The following is a 20,677-nucleotide window of genomic DNA, read 5'->3' on the forward strand; positions in this document are numbered from 1 at the left end:
ACACAGCATGCGGCCACTGGGAGACAGCATGAGGCCACTGGGAGACAGCATGCAGCCGTTGGGAGTCAGCATGAGGCCACTGGGAGACAGCATGAGGCCACTGGGAGACAGCATGCGGCCGCTGGGAGACAGCATCCGGTCTCTGGGTTACAGCATGCGACCGTTGGGAGACAGCATCCGGTCTCTGGGTTACAGCATGCGGCCGTTGGGAGACAGCATGCGGCCACAGGGTTACAGCATGCGGCCACTGGGAGACAGCATGAGGCCACTGGGAGTCAGCATGCGGCCTCTGGGTTACAGCATGCGGCCACTGGGAGACAGCATGCAGCCACTGGGAGACAGCAGGCGGCCACTGGGTTACAGCATGCGGCCACTGGGTTACAGCATGCGGCCACTGGGAGACAGCATGAGGCCACTGGGACACAGCATGCGGCCACTGGGAGACAGCATGAGGCCACTGGGAGACAGCATGCAGCCGTTGGGAGTCAGCATGAGGCCACTGGGAGACAGCATGCGGCCGTTGGGAGTCAGCATGAGGCCACTGGGAGACAGCATGAGGCCACTGGGACACAGCATGCGGCTACTGGGAGTCAGCATGAGGCCACTGGGAGACAGCATGCAGCCGTTGGGAGTCAGCATGAGGCCACTGGGAGACAGCATGAGGCCACTGGGAGACAGCATGCGGCCACTGGGAATCAGCATGCGGCCACTGGGAATCAGCATGCGGCCACTGGGTTACAGCATGCGGCCACTGGGAGACAGCATGCAGCCGTTGGGAGTCAGCATGAGGCCACTGGGAGACAGCATGTGGCCACTGGGAGTCAGCATGAGGCCACAGGGAGTCAGCATGAGGCCACTGGGAGTCAGCATGCGGCCACTGGGTTACAGCATGAGGCCACTGGGAGACAGCATGCGGCCACTGGGAGACAGCATGCGGCCACTGGGTTACAGCATGCGGCCGTTGGGAGCAGGTTGATACTGTGAGGAGATCCTCCCAGCATCTGGTTTTGCCGACTTGTCATTTTCCCTCACAGTTCATTTCAGCTATAAATATTTTTATTAGTAAAATGTATGTTGATGCAAATTTAGTGGCTATTTCAATGGAAATTGCGCCGTCTGTAACGAACGTAATTGTGCTGCCTGTAAATGACAGTGAATGCTCTGTCTGTAAATGACAGTGAATGCTCTGCCTGTAAATTACAGTGAATGGGTTTGTCTGTAAATGACAGTGAATGGGTTTGTCTGTAAATGAAGGGCACTACCACACTTGTGCCCTGACTCACGCACAGCCTTGGGTCCATGCCAGGTTGCTAAGTATACCTGAGCCGGTTGAGCGACTCCTGCACCAAACCCAATAATTCCACTACCCAAAATAGCAGATGGAACCCCTGGCCCAGACTGAACTGGAGTTGGTGGTTGGCATAACTAGTCAATGAGAAAACTGGAAAATGTCTCTGGTCCTCATGGTATTGCATGTGCCAAGGCTTTGCAGCAGACCGGTTTGGCCCCAACTGGTCTCGACCAGTGTTCAGGGTACGAAGGGTGCTGGGGCAATGGTCTGGATCCCACAGCAAGCCCCAAGCATGGCAGACTCTCTGGGGCCTTTGGCATGAAGACAGCTGTTCACTAGCATGATAGCCTGTGGTTGGAGCCACCAGCCAGCTGGAGTGGACCCACTGGACTGGGCGGTGTCCGCTGGGAACCGGGAGGCATCCACAGTCCACTTGCAAGTCAACTGTGAGTTCTGGCTGGTTGTTTAGGGTGAGGTGGGAGAAACATAGAGATAACTTCAGGTTATGGAAGAGCCACTTTGGACCTACCCAGTTTTACAGATGGGTTCGCAAACCTTTCGGGTGCATTTCCTGATACCACTGGGTCACAAGCTCCAAGTGCCCACTTCCTGGCTGGTGGGGAAGGTGTCATTGAGGCATCATCTCCACACTTTTGGGATCCAAGTGCAGGATTTTCTCCTCAGTTTGTCAAGAGCAGATGGGCTACTGGTTATTGGGGCTTGTTGGTCAAGCTCTGTCTGTAACTTGTCTTTGTTGCGGCCAGGGTTAGTGGGGGCTTAGCTGGTCCTCGCTCCTCTGCTCTGCGGATTGTTCAGCTGGTGCTCCTCAGTGGCTGAGGCCAGGAGGACCAGGAGGACCTCAAGCACGGGGTCTCCTGGTTCATCCACATCTGTCTTCTCTCTCTGTAACTTGTCTTATTGCGGCCTGGGTTCGTGGGGGCTTAGCTGGTCCTCGCTCCTCTGTTCTGTGGATGGTTCAGCTGGTGCTCCTTACTGGCTGAGGCCAGGAGGACCAGGAGGACCAAGAGGACCCCAGGCCCGGGGTCTCCTGGTTCAGCCACATCTGTCTTCTCTGTCTGTAACTTGTCTTCATTGCTGGCCTCGTTAGTGGGGGCTTAGCTGGTCCTCACTCCTCTCCTCTGCGGATGGTTCAGCTGGTGCTCCTCAGTGGCTGAAGCCAGGAGGACCGCAGGCACGGGGTCTCCTGGTTCAGCCACATCTTCATCTCTCTCTGCCTCAAGGGTCACCAGGAGGGACACAAGCCACTGGCCCTGACTGCCAGAGCTTCTCACAGCGGGAGGACCTGGCTGTGGTCAGAAGTGCAGATGTGCAGGGGAGGAGGGACCAGGGGTGCAGTCTGGGAGGCTGTCAGAGCTGCGGTCCGTGGCCACATCCAGCCAAAGAGAAAAAACAACTCTCAGAGCGATGCCTGGTTTAAGACACAGAGAGAAGAGCGGCTGTTCCGTGAGACCCGTAGAGAGGCAAACCAGAGAGTCCTGGTGGGAGGCACAGGACGTCCGTGTGCTCCACACCTGCAATCCCAGCGCACATCCCACTTACTCAGGGTTTGCAGGACACGGGCCCCGCATAAAGCACAGGACGCATGTGACAACTCATTGCACCTGGTGCGAGACGCGCTTCTAGCCGAGGCCCTTCCTCATGAGAGGCAGAGATCGCAGCGCTAGAGCAGCTCAGAGGCGGGATCGAGGCGCTTGATTACACACCGGGGCGGACGCTCTGTCTAGAGGCTGCTAGTGATGTGCTTCTCTGCGCTTCTGGAACAGCCCTTGGCCTCGCCCCCTCCCCAGATTCAAACCTAGGGTATGTACTGTGGGTATTCAGTACCACACATCACACCTGCTTACAAGAGGGCGTTCTTGAGACCAATAAAAGCTGACTTATAGTGAATAAATGTTCAATAATGTTGTTATAATCTCACCCGTGTTACTGCTGTGGGGAGCTCTCTGCATTACTCCGAGGTGGCCTAGCAAACTGTCTCCATTTCAAACTTCTCTTAATAATGTAGCGCACTGAAGCCGTCCCGTGGAAGCAGGAGCACTCAGTTCTGGGTCCGAAGCATCTTCACAGGATTCTGTGCATGTCCTCGACTGTGAGTTTACATGTCACCTGGACCCTGGTGTGTGTCTGAGAGCATTCCCTGCTCCTAGGATGAGAAGACTGGACCCCACCTGAGACCCTGGAGTGCTGTGTGACGTCTGTGGGTGTCCCCCTGCTGCATGGCTCCCCCTCATTCTCCTGTTCCCTTTGTTAGCTAATCTCCCCTCCTCTAGTTTGATCATTCTTGCTTTCGGTGTCTAGGAGAGTCCAAGAGACTCCCCCAAGTACCCGCAGAGCTCCAGGCGGGATGGCACAAGGTGGTACCTGAGACCTCCTACCTCTCATGTACTAGAGGGGTCCTACTGTTGTCAGAAGAGACGCACCCATGAAGCCGCAGAGATGTACAGGTGGTCCTGAAAGTACTTGTGGTCTAGTGCATGGTAGTTTGAGAGGCGCCTTCTCACGAGCGTCCACATGTACTGCCCTAATGCTGACTGCCCCACATCCTCCCAACACACGAGTGACTGATGCACTCAGTTCTGGGGCGATCATTCAGCAGGAGATGTTTCATTGATAGCTCTGCCTTTCTAAAACTGCATTCCATGTATGGGATATGGGGCCATTAGTATAATTATTACAGATCACGATTACCTGACTCCGATTCTCTGCGAATCACAATAGTTAATCGCTATTAGAATGTATGAAACTCCAGAGTTTCATTTGGCATTTCCTAATGGGTCACATATATCACTTCTACTTGGCATTTAAAAGTACTTGCCAAGTCTTAAACTCCACTTTTTCTACATATACGTCACCCTTAAGGTAAACCCTAGGCAACCCTGGCAAACAGACCTGTACTGAAAGAAGAACTTGTGCACTTCAGAACCAGTCTTTGAAGTCTCCCCCACTTCAAAGGTATTTTTGGGTATATAAACTGGGTCCCTAATCCCACCAACTCAGACACTTCTGGACCTACACCTGCAACCAGTCAAGAGGAACTGCCTGGCTGCCCAGAGGACTCACCTGGACTGCTTTGCTGAGAAGGACTGCTGCCCTGCTGTTGCCCTGATGGCCTCTGACTGTGCTGAGAAGGACTCTGCCTTCCCCAAAAGTGCTCTCCAGGGGCTTGGATTGAGTTTGCCTCCTGTTTTCTGAATTCGCAGGGTCACAAAGAATTAATCTCTTCAGGAAATTCCTTGTGTGTTGAAAATCGCAGCACCACCTGCGGGAATCAGCGCAAAGCTTGCATTGCGACGGAGAGATCGCTGCACAGCCGACCGGAACGACGCAGCCCGACTTCCAGAATGGAAATTCGTTACAGCGCCTGCTTTGCGACGGAAAATTAGACTCATCACCTTCCGGATCGACTCAGTGCCCATGTCTACTTCCAACGCATCAAGGATTTTTCCCAGCATCGGCCCTGGGTGTCAAAATACCTGCATCACAGTGAGGAACCAAGATTGCGTGCCGAAAAAAAGGAAAAACCCTTGCAGCGTCGAAGGAAACAACACATCGTCTGTGTCTGAGCTCCCGGATCAGAAAAGATCTGATCAGTGGGGATTCATATCCTGGGCTCCCTACGTCCCATAACCTCTGTCTTATGATTTCTCTGATTCATTAGTTAGATCCCAAACTGAAGGCCGCAGCTGTCTTCCTAGATGATGAAATGCCGTTTATTTAGTTGGAGTGGTGGTACCTTCTTGCACTGTTGCAGCAATTCGGATTTAGTGACAATTCCAATTGTTGGATCCAGCTACTGTATAACGAATCTTCTTTGTGTATCTGACAGAATGGACTCATCTCAGGCTCATACCTATATCCAGCAGGACCAGGCAGCCATGCCCATTCTGATGCTATTTGCGTTGGGATTGGAACCCCTGTCTGCCAGATTAAGGCAAGATTCACAAAGGGGCCTCAGTTTCATAGCCCGGTGCCTCATCGCATCTTTGTATTCCAATGATCTCATGCTCTTTGTCCTGTGACCAATACTGCATGCTCCTGCAAAGATAACAGAATGAGAGCTCAAATCCACACATATGTAGGGATGGGCAATTCCGCAACCAATTAACACATCTGGTATTAATCAGTAATCCTATGAAATTACATGTAAAATACACAATTTCGTAGGGCGCCCTTATCAGAATCTAAACCTCTTGACGCATTAGCTCGAAAAATGTTTATTCTATGGCAGGACCGGAGGCTTCGGAAAATGCTAGTTTAAAGTTGATTCACCACCCCTGACACCACATCCACAATTGGCTTATGATAGAACACTTTAAAAGTAGAACCAGAAGACCAGTCCGCAACGACCAAATTATCTTCCAATCTTGCACCAGTGGAAAAAGCTTTGGAGGCCATAGCTCCTCTAACAGAATGAGCCCAAATAGAGAGACATCTATACCTGCCTCAGCCAATAACCATTTGACCCAGTGGGCCAAATTCGCTGAAGTTACTGGGAAGAAAGGTTTCTGTAAAGAAACATGCTAGTGACCAGAAGCGTTTTGCCTGAATTCACGAGTACAATCTTCATAAACGTTGATGAATTGAAACACACACAACTTTTTATCATGGGGAAAAGACGGGTAAGCAATACAACGTGAAGCAGTTTTAGTACGTCTTGAAATAGAGAATGACACTCCAGAGGGAGTAAATACTCTACTTGCTATATCCAAGGCTCGAACATCCGAAACCCGTCTATAGGAGAGTAGGTATAACAATATTGTTAGCTTTGCAGAAAATTGTTTACACGAAAGATCTTCATTACAAGGCCAACTCTTAAGAAATCGGAGGACCACATTGACATCCTATAAGGTCAAAAGCTTTGGTTGAGGAGGCTTAATCATATGAATGCCTTGAAGAAGTTCACAAATTAATGGATGTTCCCCCACTGGTTTTCCCTGACTGGCAGAGATAGCCAACCTAACATTAATTAATTGTTCTGCAGGCTAAGCGCTGAGAGGCTAAATCAGAAAGAAAATTCGTTATGATGTGAATTTCTGATCCAAACTCCGTTCACCGCATCAACATACCCACTTTCAACAGGCATGCGCATATCTTTTTTCAGTAGAGGGGGCCCAAGATTGTGATGAGAAAAACAATGCTAATTCCAAAACTTCTGGCACTTGCCAGCATCTCAGTGACAGCTGGCCTTTCAGGACCAGAGGATGTGGAAGTCCTAACGGATCCCTTAGAAGATCCTGGCATGATGGCAACATCACTGGAGGTTCGCACAATAGACTCATCATGTACGGGAACCAAGGGTGTGTCTTCCAATATGGTGTAACCAGTATTACGTCCACTACTTGTCGCTGTAACTGGGAAACAACCCGCAGAATGATGGCCAACAGAGGAAAAGCATGCAGAAGACCCTTCGACCAAGAGTGTAGAAACGCTTCCGTCCCGCTGCGTGGGGGTCCGGCCTCCAACTGAAGTAGGTCGGAAGTAGGTTGGAAGCTGGGTGTTCAGCCAGGAGGCAAATAAGGCAACCAACTCCCAAGCCGCACCAGCTGGCATCTGACTCTATTACCACATCCGGAACGGATGTTTTAATTGCACTGCCATTCCATGCCTCTAAGTGAGAGAGCCACCAAGAGATGGCGATCAAAGAAGTCGTCATACTGGGGTCCAAATCAGAGGTTTCTGCCACTGCGTATCAGAGAGGGGCACGGACACTCCGATCCTAGTGTGTTGTGGACATCTTTTTCAAAGCTCTTACGCAATTTGCCACTTCCGCACAGGGGACCCACTCCGTGGAGTGGGAATGAAGGACGTCCTCCAGAGTAAAGAGGAGATTTCGACCACCAGGGGCACATATATCGGATGATAAATTATGAGATTTATGCTTTTTCTTTAGAGGTAGAGTGTCTTTTGTGAGCCGTGTGACTCCGAGGTTGAAGTAGCACACACCTGCTGAGATTGCATGTGGAAGAGGTATGCCGCCTCGCCAGGGTTAATTGCCCTATATAGCTGCGCATACATTTCCGCTGATGAAAAACACCCTGAGTGTTGTAATTGGAGAGTGGGGGCCTCCGTAGGAGAGTATTGCTGTGAATGCGCTGACTGACTGGCTTCACCCAGCAGTTCCCTCTTGCCAAAGTTAGTCAAAGACTGAGTGAATGGCTTTAAGGCCTTTGTCAGGGCCCAGTTTACTGAGTCTTGCACATGGTGACCAAGTGCCTCTCCTAATCTCTCCTCCACTTGGTGCTTCCGAGGCACTTCTGAAATACCCTGATAGGGATCTCCTCATCGGCGTAGTGCGTCATAATTTATCAGCAATGAGGTAAATGAGGAGATCGAAGGGGGGCAGAACCCCTGCAGCAGGTGCACATGCCATTTCAGATTTAGAAAGGCAGAAATTCAATTGACTGGCCAGAAACAATGTGTGTGAAAGGAGCCACCAGCTGCCAGAAACACTAACATTTAAATTAACTTTCCCCTGGGCCTGGACCTCCGCGAATATTACTGCCCCGTCGGGCGTTAGACGAGACCAACACACCTGCCGACGAGTGGATCGGAAAAGAAAGGATTCTGATCTGACTCAACGGGCCCTGGCCTGGGTCCCACTCCACCCCAGGCCCCGCGCAAGGGATCCTGGATCCCAATGCACGCGCAGCAAGTGCACACAATTACAACAAAACACTTATTACATTAACAATATGTGAGCATACTCTAATAAAAATGATAAGCACTTAACTGGCTGCTGCAGCAGCAAGGAAAGTGGACGGACGTTTGTGAAAGGAGCTTATGGAGCCTTGGGGAAAGGTTATGATTGATGTGACCATGCTTCATGGGATATGTAGTTTAAAGTTTTGTATCATTTCATTGACTGCTGTGTTCACAATAAAGAAAAGAGAAAGCATAACCCAAAGCCTCCGGTCCTGTCATAGAACTGTAGCCCACACCATAAACCTGGTTGGTAACATTCTGCCAGCTGTGTTTTCAGACCCTGAATACTTGTTTGGTGTTTGGTGTTGCGAGTTAGTACCTGCGGCTCTTTAAAAACTCCTTGGCCTTTTAGTGCTTTTGTTTGCTGGGAACTGGTGCTTGCTCGAGGATACCTGGGGCCCTCTCTGGGAGTCCCCTTTGCTACATTCAGAGCCAGCTCCACAGACTGCAGTTCACACGTCACCGCTGTTCTGAAGATATAGCTCACCTTGCGTTGGGACCCATTGACCTCTTGACTGTCGCTGAAGTTGTCTGCTCTGAGTGTAGCTCCGCTCTTGAGTATTGACAACACTATTCATGGGGTTTCCTGGGTGATCCAGGGTGATTGTCGATACCTGTGGCTGATCACCTTGGATGCGGGGTTAGTAGCAGCAGTGATTTTTATAACTGTGTTTGCTAAATGGGTGGGATTTGTTTTGTTTCATTTTCTTGAATACTTTCAATAAAAAGAATGTTAAAATAATTTAAAAAGATGTCCAGTGGAAAAATGACAACCTAAAGTTGTTAAAAAGATGTGCCACCTAACGTTCATAATCCCAAAGCTGGACCAGCAGAGATGCCTGAACCACCCCAGCCAGCCAACCATACTTTAATGCACCCCTAACTATATTGTTTTGTTGTGTCAGGAGAACTTCATTTGTGATGTGACTCTCTCTCCCAGTGTCCTGACCCACTAAAGTGGTTCAGCAGAATTGTTTGTTGAGATATAAAAATAGAACCAAAGTTTAGATACCTTAAATTCTTTAGACACTCTTGTGGCATTGGTTTTAGTGGGCTAGGTGGAGGAGGGCATATTTACATCAAAGACAGAAAGGGGGAGAGTTCACTCACTATCCCATCCTCCCAAACTTACCTTCACACTCACATGGAAGCTGGGTAATCGAAGAGTGAGTCGACTCGCGTGGGTTGAGGAATAAAGTACAAATTGTGGCTTGCTTCATCATCTGGCTCATCCACATCCAAAGCACATGCTTGTGCTTGGATGGGCTCAACCACTAGGTGGCAGCAAGGGAATTTGTGTGTATTATAGAATCGCCAGAGATAATAATAATATGGGACAGCAGCCCCATAAGTGAGTGTATTTATGGCTGCCCTGACAGGGTTAAAAGAAATTAGAACAAGGATGTTATCTGGGCGATAATCTCCCGACCATCAGGATTTATTGTCAACATGTTTCGGACAATTCTGTATGACTCAAAGGATTAGCAGCTTTCATCAGGACATATAGGTCTCTAGCTTTGTTTTAAATCTGTTGTTGTATTTCTTAACATATTTTTTATATGTCAATTTCTCCTGACACTGGCATCTTGGAATTATAGCTCAGATTTAAAACAAGGCAAGAGACCAATATGTTAGGATGAAGCCTGCGGACCCACTACAAAACTGGCCAAAACATGTCCGAATATAACCCGATGGTCGGCCATTACATGCTGTATAACATCCATGTTCTCATTTCTTGTACCCCTGTGGGGGCTACCCTAAATAAAGATGGGTATACCCTTAAGGTATGCCCACAGACAGCTTCAGCCATTTGGAAGACCTCACGTCATCAATTCAGTTAGAAATACAATTAGAAGTACTGAAAGAAAGTGGGTGTTTCATCATCTCCCATTAGGTTTTGGCTTTCATATGTTGTTCATGTTTTACGTTTGCTTGGATGGACTGTCCATCTATGCATTAGCATTTTATGGATTGTCACGCTGCCCTGTGTGTGCTCCCTTCAGACTTTGGCGACGGTGGTATCAAGCAGTCCTTTCATTAGTATGCAGATGTGGTATGATGTGTAGCTCTCAACGGAGAGCCAGTGTGAGATGCTTAATGTATTTATGATATTTTAATTGTTGATGCATGGCCTGATGTTGGTATACCTTTGCCTTTCATACAAACACAGTGTTATTAAGGAATCACCCCTGCACCCTCAATTGTTTTACTTTCTTGTCATGATAACCTGTTGTTGAGTTTACACATATTTTTGTTCCATAAACAAGTGCTCGTACATATTTTTTCTTAAACATGCAACAGAAATCTTGGCCTTTTTAAGTCCATCACTTAAAATACATAATTTATCTTTTGATGTTGCATCATTATCAGATTTTCTGTCAAGGACAGTGGGCGGCAAGACACCCAGCATCACCCAACTATCAGCAAACACTTCCCATGGCCAACCCAGAGCTATTGTTCCTGCATATGAACTACCTCCCTAGATACAGATAATCCAAAGTGAATGTACACAAGATGAGGGGATTTTTAAACTTGCATTGTTTACAACAGTTCTTATTTAGTCCATAGTATTGAGGATGTGTGTGTGAAGGTTCTTGCTGGAGGGTGGATGGTAGTAATATACTTATCTAGAGTAGGTCAGACTGACACTCAGATGTGACACTCTCCAGCCCCTCTGCTCCCGCTTGTGGATTGTGTGTTTCCAGGTTGGTACATTCTTTTGTCTGTGCTTCTGTGGATGATCTCTTCTGTATCCCTCCATCACCTCAGTTGTTTGCTCTGTGTCTTCTAGGTGCTTTTCTTCCAACTCGTGCTACAGTGCCTTCCCGGTTCATCTTGTTAGGAATCCTACTCTTCTTCTCAGTTGTCTTTAAAATGCCACATGTCTGCTAGTTATAACTGCACTAGTTGGCCACTTCCTTCAAGCCACAATATACTTCACGTTTAATCTCCTGCTGTTGTTGTGTCTCCACCTGATCCCTTGAGCCATGTTTCATTGCTGCCCTCTTACATCTTGGCTCTCAGTAGTTCTTCTTCTTGTGACACAATAACCTCCACAAATATTCTTTTTTATGCTTACTTGTAATTGCAGGCCCTCTCATCACCACCAGCATCTGTAAAGCTAAAGACATGGATGAACAGTGGGCCTTGGACGACCACCGCGAGGGAAGACACAGGGGAAGGTGTTCACCAGGTAAGTAAAAGTTCTTATCTTTGACATGACAGCACTGCTGAGGCTCTTCTTTTCTCCATCTCTTAGACAGAGATACACGTGCACCTGGCAGACAATCAGACAGAGATACACATGCACCTGCGGACACTCAGACAGAGATACCCGTGCACCTGGCAGATACTCAGATACGTGCACCTGGCGAACACTCAGACAGAGATTCATGTGCACCTGGCCGACCCTCAGACATAAACGTGCACCTGATTGACACTCATACAGAGATACACGTGCACCTGGCAGACACTCAGACAGAGATACACGTGCACCTGGCGGACACTCGGACAGAGATACACGTGCACCTGGCGGACACTCAGACAGATATACACATGCACTGAGCGCACACCCAGACAGAGATACATGTGCACCTGATGGACACACAGACAGAGATACACGTGCATCGGTGGCCACTCAGACAGAGATACACGTGCACCCGGCAGACACTCAGACAGAGATACATGTGCACCTGATGGACACTCAGACAGAGATACACGTGCACCTGGCGAACACTCAGACAGACATACACGTGCACCTGGCAGACACCCAGACAGAGATACATGTGCACCCGGCGGACACTCAGACAGAGATACACGTGCACCTGACGAATACTCAGGCAGAGATACATATGCACCTGCGGACACTCAGACAGAGATACACGTGCACCTGGTGGACACTCAGGCAGAGATACATATGCACCTGCGGACACTCAGACAGAGATACACGTGCACCTGGCAGATACTCAGATACGTGCACCTGGCGAACACTCAGACATAAACATGCTCCTGATTGACACTCATACAGAGATACACGTGCACCTGGCAGACACCCAGACAGAGATACACGTGCACCTGGTGGACACTCAGGCAGATATACATATGCACCTGGCAGACACTCAGACAGAGATACACGTACACCAGACAGACACTCAGACAGAGATACACATGCACTGGGCGGACACTCAGACAGAGATACACGTACACCAGGCGGAAACTCAGACAGAGATAAAAGTGCTCCTGGCAGACATTCACACAGATACACGTGCACCTGGCAGACACTCAGACAGAGATACACGTACACCAGACAGACACTCAGACAGAGATACACATGCACTGGGCGGACACTCAGACAGAGATTCACGTACACCAGGCGGAAACTCAGGCAGAGATAAAAGTGCTCCTGGCAGACATTCACACAGATACACGTGCACCTGGCAGACACTCAAACAGAGATACATGTGCACCCGGTGGACACTCAGACAGAGATACTGGTGCACCTGACAGACACTGAGTCAGATATATGTGCACCTGACCGACACTCAAACCGAGATAAGTGTACACCTGGCAGACACTCAGACAGAGATACACGTGCACCTGGCAAACACTCAGGAAGAGATACAGGTGCAGCTGGCGGACAGTCAGACAGAGATACACATGCACATGGCGGACTCTCAGACAGAGATACACGTGCACCAGGCAGACAACCGGACAGAGATACACGTGCATCTGGCAGACATTCAGACAGAGATACACGTGCACCTGGCAGACACTCAGACAGAGATACACGTGCACCTAATGGACACTCAGACAGAGATACACGTGCATCGGTGGACACTCAGACAGAGATACACGTGCACCCGGCGGACACTCAGACTGAGATACATGTGCACCTGATGGACACTCAAACAAAGGTATATGTGCACCTGGCAGACACTCAGACAGAGATACACGTGCACTTGGTGGACACTCAGACAGAGATACATGTGCATTTGGGGGACACTCAGACAGAAAAACATGTGCACTGGGCGCACACTCAGACAGAGATACACATACACCAGGAGGAAACTCAGACAGAGATACTCATACACCAGGTGGAAACTCAGACAGATAAATATGCTCCTGGAAGACACTCAAACGGAGATACATGTGCACCTGATGGACACTCAGACAGATTCACATGTATCTGACCGACACTGCGACTGAGATACGTGTACACCTGGCAGACACTCAGAGAGAGATACATGTGCACCTGGCGGACACTCAGACAGAGATACACGTGCACCTGGCCGACACTCAGACAGAGATACACGTGCAACTGATGGAAACTCAGACAGAGATAAATGTGCACCTGGCGGACACTCAGACAGAGATACATGTGCACCTGGCAGACACTCACACAGAGATACAAGTGCATCTTGCGGACACTCAGACAGAGCTACACGTGCACCTGATGGACACTCAGACAGAGATACACTTGCACCTGGCGGACACTCAGGCAGATATACATGTGCACCTGGCAGACACTCAGACAGAGATACACGTACACCAGACAGACACTCAGACAGATATACACATGCACTGGGCGGACACTCAGACAGAGATTCACGTACACCAGGCGGAAACTCAGACAGAGATAAAAGTGCTCCTGGCAGACATTCACACAGATACACGTGCACCTGACAGACACTCAAACAGAGATACATGTGCACCTGGTGGACACTCAGACAGAGATACTTGTGCACCTGACAGACACTGAGTCAGATATACGTGCACCTGACCGACACTCAGACCGAGATAAGTGTACACCTGGCAGACACTCAGACAGAGATACACTTGCACCTGGCAAACACTTAGACAGAGATACATGTGCACCTGATGGACACTCAGACGTATATACATGTGCACCTGGCGGACACTCAGACAGAAATACACGTGCACCTGATGGACACTCAGACAGATACACGTGCATCTGACCGACACTGTGACCAAGATACATGTGCACCTGATGGACACTCAGACGAAGGTATATGTGCACCTGGCAGACACTCAGACAGAGATACATGTGCACCTGATGAACACTCAGACAGAGATACACATGCACTTGGCGGACACTCAGACAGAGATACATGTGCATTTGGCAGACACTCAGACAGAAAAACATGCGCACTGGGCGGACACTCAGACAGAGATACACATACACCAGGAGGAAACTCAGACAGAGATACTCATACACCAGGTGGAAACTCAGACAGATAAATATGCTTCTGGGAGACACTCAAACAGAGATACATGTGCACCTGATGGACACTCAGACAGAGATACATGTGCACCTGGTGGACACTCAGACAGAGATACATGTGCACCAGGCGGACACTCAGACAGAGATACACGTGCACCTGATGGACACTCAGACAGATTCACGTGCATCTGACCCACACTGCGACCGAGATACATGTACACCTGGCGGACACTCAGAGAGAGATACACGTGCACCTGGCGGACACTCAGAGAGAGATACATGTGCACCTGGCGGACACTCACACAGAGATACACGTGCACCTGGCGGACACTCAGACAGAGATACATGTGCACCAGGCAGTCACTTGGATAGAGATACATGTGCACCTGGCAGACACTCACACAGAGATACACATGCATCTTGCGGACACTCAGACAGAGCTACACGTGCACCTGATGGACACTCAGACAGAGAAACACTTGCACCTGGCGGACACTCAGACAGAGATACATGTGCACCAGGCGGACACTCAAACAGAGATACATGTGCACCTGGCAGACACTCAGACAGAGATACATGTGCACCGGCCGGACACTCAGACAGATACACGTGCACCTGGCAGACACTCAGACAGAGATACACGTGCACCTGGCAGACACTCAGACAGAGATACACGTGCACCTGGCAGACACTCAGAGATACACGTGCACTTGGCGGACACTCGGACAGAGATACACGTGCACTTGGCAGACACACAGACAGAGCTACACATGCACTGGGCGGACACCCAGACAGAGATACATGTGCACCGAGCGGACACTCAGACAGAGATACACGTGCACCTTGTGGACACTCAGACAGAGATACACTTGCACCTGGCAAACACTTAGAGATACACGTGCACCTGATGGACACTCAGACAGAGATACACGTGCACCTGGCGGACACTCAGACAGAGATACATGTGCACCTGGCGGACACTCAGACAGAGATACATGTGCACCTGCTGGACACTCAGACAGATACACATGCACCTGGCAGACACTCAGACAGAGATTCACGTGCACCTGGCAGACACCCAGACAGAGATACATGTGCACCTGGCAGACACTCAGGCAGATATACATGTGCACCTGGCAGACACTCAGACAGAGATACACGTACACCAGACAGACACTCAGACAGAGATACACATGCACTGGGCGGACACTCAGACAGAGATACACGTACACCAGGCGGAAACTCAGACAGAGATAAAAGTGCTCCTGGCAGACATTCACACAGATACACGTGCACCTGGCAGATACTCAAACAGAGATACATGTGCACCTGGTGGACACTCAGACAGAGATACTTGTGCACCTGACAGACACTGAGTCAGATATACGTGCACCTGACCGACACTCAGACCGAGATAAGTGTACACCTGGCAGACACTCAGACAGAGATACACGTGCACCTGGCGAACACTCAGACAGAGATACACTTGCACCTGGCAAACACTTAGAGATACACGTGCACCTGATGGACACTCAGACAGATACACGTGCATCTGACCGACACTGTGACCGAGATACATGTACACCTGTCAGACACTCAGACAGAGATACATGTGCACCTGGCCGACACTCACACAGAGATACACATGCACCTGGCCGACACTCAGACAGGGATACACATGCACCTGATGGACACTCAGACAGAGATACACGTGCACCTGGCGGACACTCAGACAGAGATACATGTGCAGCGGGCGCACAGTTAGATAGAGATACATGTGCACCTGGCAGACACACACAGAGATACACGTGCACCTTGCGGACACTCACACAGAGATACACGTGCACCTGATGGACACTCAGACAGAGATACATGTGCACCTGGCAGACACTGAGACAGAGATATACGTGCATGTGGAGGACACTCAGACAGAGATACACATGCACCTGGCGGACACTCAAACAGAGAAACACGTGCACCTGGCGGACACTCAGACAGAGATACACATGCACCTGCGGACACTCAGACAGAGATACACGTGCACGTGGCGGACACCCAAACAGAGATACATGTGCACCTGGCGGACACTCAGACAGAGATGCATGTGCACCTGATGGACACTCAGACGAAGATATATGTGCAGCTGGCAGACACTCAGACAGAGATACATGTGCACCTGGCGGGCACTCAGACAGAGATACATGTGCACCTGGCGGGCACTCAGCCAGAGATACATGTGCACCTGGTGGACACTCAGACAGATACATGTGCACCTGGCAGACACTCACACAGAGATTCACGTACACCTGGCAGACACTCACACAGAGATTCACGTGCACCTGGCAGACACTCACACAGAGATCACGTGCACCTGGCAGACACCCACACAGAGATACATGTGCACCTGGCAGACACTCAGGCAGATATACATGTGTACCTGGCAGACACTCAGACAGAGATACATGTGCACTGGGCGGACACTCAGACAGAGATACACGTACACCAGACAGACACTCAGAGAGAGATACACATGCACTGGGCGGACACTCAGACAGACATACAGGTACACCAGGCGGAAGCTCAGACAGAGATAAAAGTGCTCCTGGCAGACATTCACACAGATACACGTGCACCTGGCAGACACTCAAACAGAGATACATGTGCACCTGGTGGACACTCAGACAGAGATACTTGTACACCTGACAGACACTCAGACAGAGATACACGTGCACCTGGCGAACACTCAGACAGCGATACACGTGCACCTGGCAGACACTCAGACAGAGATACACTTGCACCTGGCAAACACTTAGACAGAGATACATGTGCACCTGGCGGACACTCAGACAGAGATACATGTGCACCTGGCGGACACTCAGACAGAGATACACGTGCACCTGATGGACACTCAGACAGAGATACACGTGCATCTGACCGACACTGTGACCGAGATACGTGTACACCTGTCAGAAACTCAGACAGAGATACATGTGCACCTGGCCGACACTCAGAAACAATTACATGTGCACCTGGCTGACACTCACACAGAGATACACGTGCACCTGGCGGACACTCAGACAGGGATACACATGCACCTGATGGACACTCAGACAGAGATACACGTGCACATGGCGGACACTCAGACAGAGATACATGTGCAGCGGGCGCACAGTCAGATAGAGATACATGTGCACCTGGCGGTCACTCACACAGAGATACACGTGCACCTTGCGGACACTCACACAGAGATACACGTGCATCTGATGGACACTCAGACAGAGATACATGTGCACCTGATGGACACTCAGACAGAGATACACGTGCACATGGCGGACACTCAGACAGAGATACATGTGCAGCGGGCGCACAGTCAGATAGAGATACATGTGCACCTGGCGGACACTCACACAGAGATACACGTGCACCTTGCGGACACTCACACAGAGATACACGTGCATCTGATGGACACTCAGACAGAGATACATGTGCACCTGGCAGACACTAAGACAGAGATATACGTGCATGTGGCGGACACTCAGACAGAGATACATGTGCACCTGATGGCCACTCAGACGAAGATACATGTGCACCTGTCAGACACTCAGACAGAGATACACGTGCACTTGGCGGACACTCGGACAGAGATACACGTGCACTTGGCGGACACTCGGACAGAGATACACGTGCACTTGGCAGACACTCAGATAGAGATACATGTGCACCTGGCAGACACTCACACAGAGATACACGTGCACCTGGGGGACACTCAGACAGAGATACACGTGCACCTGGCGGACACTCAGACAGACATACACGTGCACCTGGCGGACACTCAAACAGAGATACATATGAACCTGCGGACACTCAGACAGAGATACACGTGCACGTGGCGGACACCCAAACAGAGATACATGTGCACCTGGCAGACACTCAGACAGAGATGCATGTGCACCTGATGGACACTCAGACGAAGATATATGTGCAGCTGGCAGACACTCAGACAGAAATACATGTGCACTTGGCGTACACTTAGAGATACACATGCACTTGGCAGACACTCAGACAGAGATACACGTGCACCTGGCAGACACTCACACAGAGATTCACGTGCACCTGGCAGACACTCACACAGAGATTCACGTGCACCTGGCAGACTCCCACACAGAGATACATGTGCTCCTGGCAGACACTCAGACAGATATACATGTGTACCTGGCAGATACTCAGACAGAGATACACGTGCACTGGGCGGACACTCAGACAGAGATACACGTACACCAGACAGACACTCAAACAGAGATACACATGCACTGGGCGTACACTCAGACAGACATACAGGTACACCAGGCGGAAACTCAGACAGAGATAAAAGTGCTCCTGGCAGACATTCACACAGATACATGTGCACCTGGCAGACACTCTGACAGAGATACATCTGCACCTGTTGGACACTCAGACAGAGATACTTGTACACCTAACAGACACTGAGACAGATATACGTGCACCTGACCAGCACTTAGACCGAGATAAGTGTACACCTGGCAGACACTCAGACAGAGATACACGTGCACCTAGCGAACACTCAGACAGCGATACACATGCACCTGGCAGACACTCAGACAGAGGTACACTTGCATCTGGCAAACACTTAGACAGAGATACATGAGCACCTGGTGGATACTCAGACAGATATACATGTGCACCTAGCGGACACTCAGACAGAGATACACGTGCACCTGGCAGACACTCAGATAGAGATACATGTGCACTGGGCGGACACTCAGACAGAGATACACGTACACCAGACAGACACTCAGACAGAGATACACGTGCACCTGGCAGACACTCAGACAGAGATACACGTGCACCTGTCAGACACTCAGACAGAGATACATATACACCTGCGGACACTCAAACAGAGATACACGTGCACCTGATGAACACTCAGACGAAGATATATGTGCAGCTGGCAGACACTCAGACAGAGATACACGTGCACTTGGCAGACACTCAGACAGAGATACATGTGCACCTGGTGGGCCCTCAAACAGATACATGTGCACCTGGCAGATACTCAGACAGAGATTCACGTGCACCTGCCAGACACCCAGACAGAGATACATGTGCACCTGGCAGACACTCAGACAGATAAACATGTGCACCTGGCAGACACTCAGACAGAGATACACGTGCACTTGGCGGACACTCGGACAGAGATACACGTGCACTTGGCAGACACTCAGATAGAGATACACGTGCACCTGGCAGACACTCAGACAGAGATACACGTGCACCTGGCAGACACTCAGACAGAGATACACGTGCACCTGGCAGACACTCAGACAGAGATACACGTGCACCTGCGGACACTCAGACAGAGATACACGTGCACCTGCGGACACTCAGACAGAGATACACGTGCACCTGGCGGACACTCAGACAGAGATACACGTGCACCTGGCGGACACTCAGACAGAAATACACGTGCACCTGGTGGACACTCAGACAGAGATACATGTGCACCTGCGGACACTCAGACAGAGATACACGTGCACCTGGCGGACACTCAGACAGAGATACATGTGCACCTGATGGACACTCAGACAGATATACACGTACACCTGGCGGAAACTCAGATAGATATACATGTGCACTGGGCGGACACTCAGACAGATACACGTGCACCTGCGGACACTCAGACAGAGATACATATGCACCTGCGTACACTCAGACAGAGATACACGTACACCTGGCGGAAACTCAGATAGATATACATGTGCACTGGGCGGACACTCAGACAGATACACGTGCACCTGCGGACACTCAGACAGAGATACACGTCCACCTGCGGACACTCAAACAAAGATACATGTGCACCTGGTGGACACTCAAACAAAGATACATGTGCACCTGATGGACACTCAGACGAAGATATATGTGCAGCTGGCAGACACTCAGACAGAGATACACGTGCACTTGGCAGACAGACAGAGATAAATGTGCACCTGGTGGACCCTCAAACAGATACACGTGCAGCTGGCAGACACTCAGACAGAGATTCACGTGCACCTGGCAGACACCCAGACAGAGATACATGTGCACCTGGCAGACACTCAGACAAAGATACACGTGCACCTGATGGACACTCAGACAGAGATACATATGCACCTGCGGACACTCAGACAGAGATACACGTGCACCTGGTGGACACTCAGGCAGAGATACATATGCACCTGCGGACACTCAGACAGAGATACACGTACACCTGGCGGAAACTCAAACAGAGATAAAAGTGGTCCTGGTTGACATTCACACAGATACATGTGCACCTGGTGGACACTCAGACAGAGATACGTGCACCTGACCAACACTCAGACCGAGATAAGTGTACACCTGGCGGACACTCAGACAGAGATACACAT

The 20,677-nt window shown here is 50.1% G+C and overlaps 1 protein-coding gene across 1 annotated transcript in view; it reads left to right on the forward strand.

The window, feature by feature from the left end:
• Positions 1-20,677, forward strand: part of LOC138285943 (zinc finger protein Xfin-like) — a 664,541-nt gene that overhangs the window by 371,444 nt on the left and 272,420 nt on the right. Inside the window, exon 13 of the mRNA XM_069226463.1 lies at positions 11,106-11,207. Coding sequence (XP_069082564.1) covers positions 11,106-11,207 — 102 coding nt within the window. The remainder of the gene's footprint in view (positions 1-11,105; positions 11,208-20,677) is intronic.

This window comes from Pleurodeles waltl, chromosome 3_1 (assembly GCF_031143425.1).
Source record: "Pleurodeles waltl isolate 20211129_DDA chromosome 3_1, aPleWal1.hap1.20221129, whole genome shotgun sequence".
Taxonomy (NCBI): Eukaryota; Metazoa; Chordata; class Amphibia; order Caudata; family Salamandridae; genus Pleurodeles; species Pleurodeles waltl.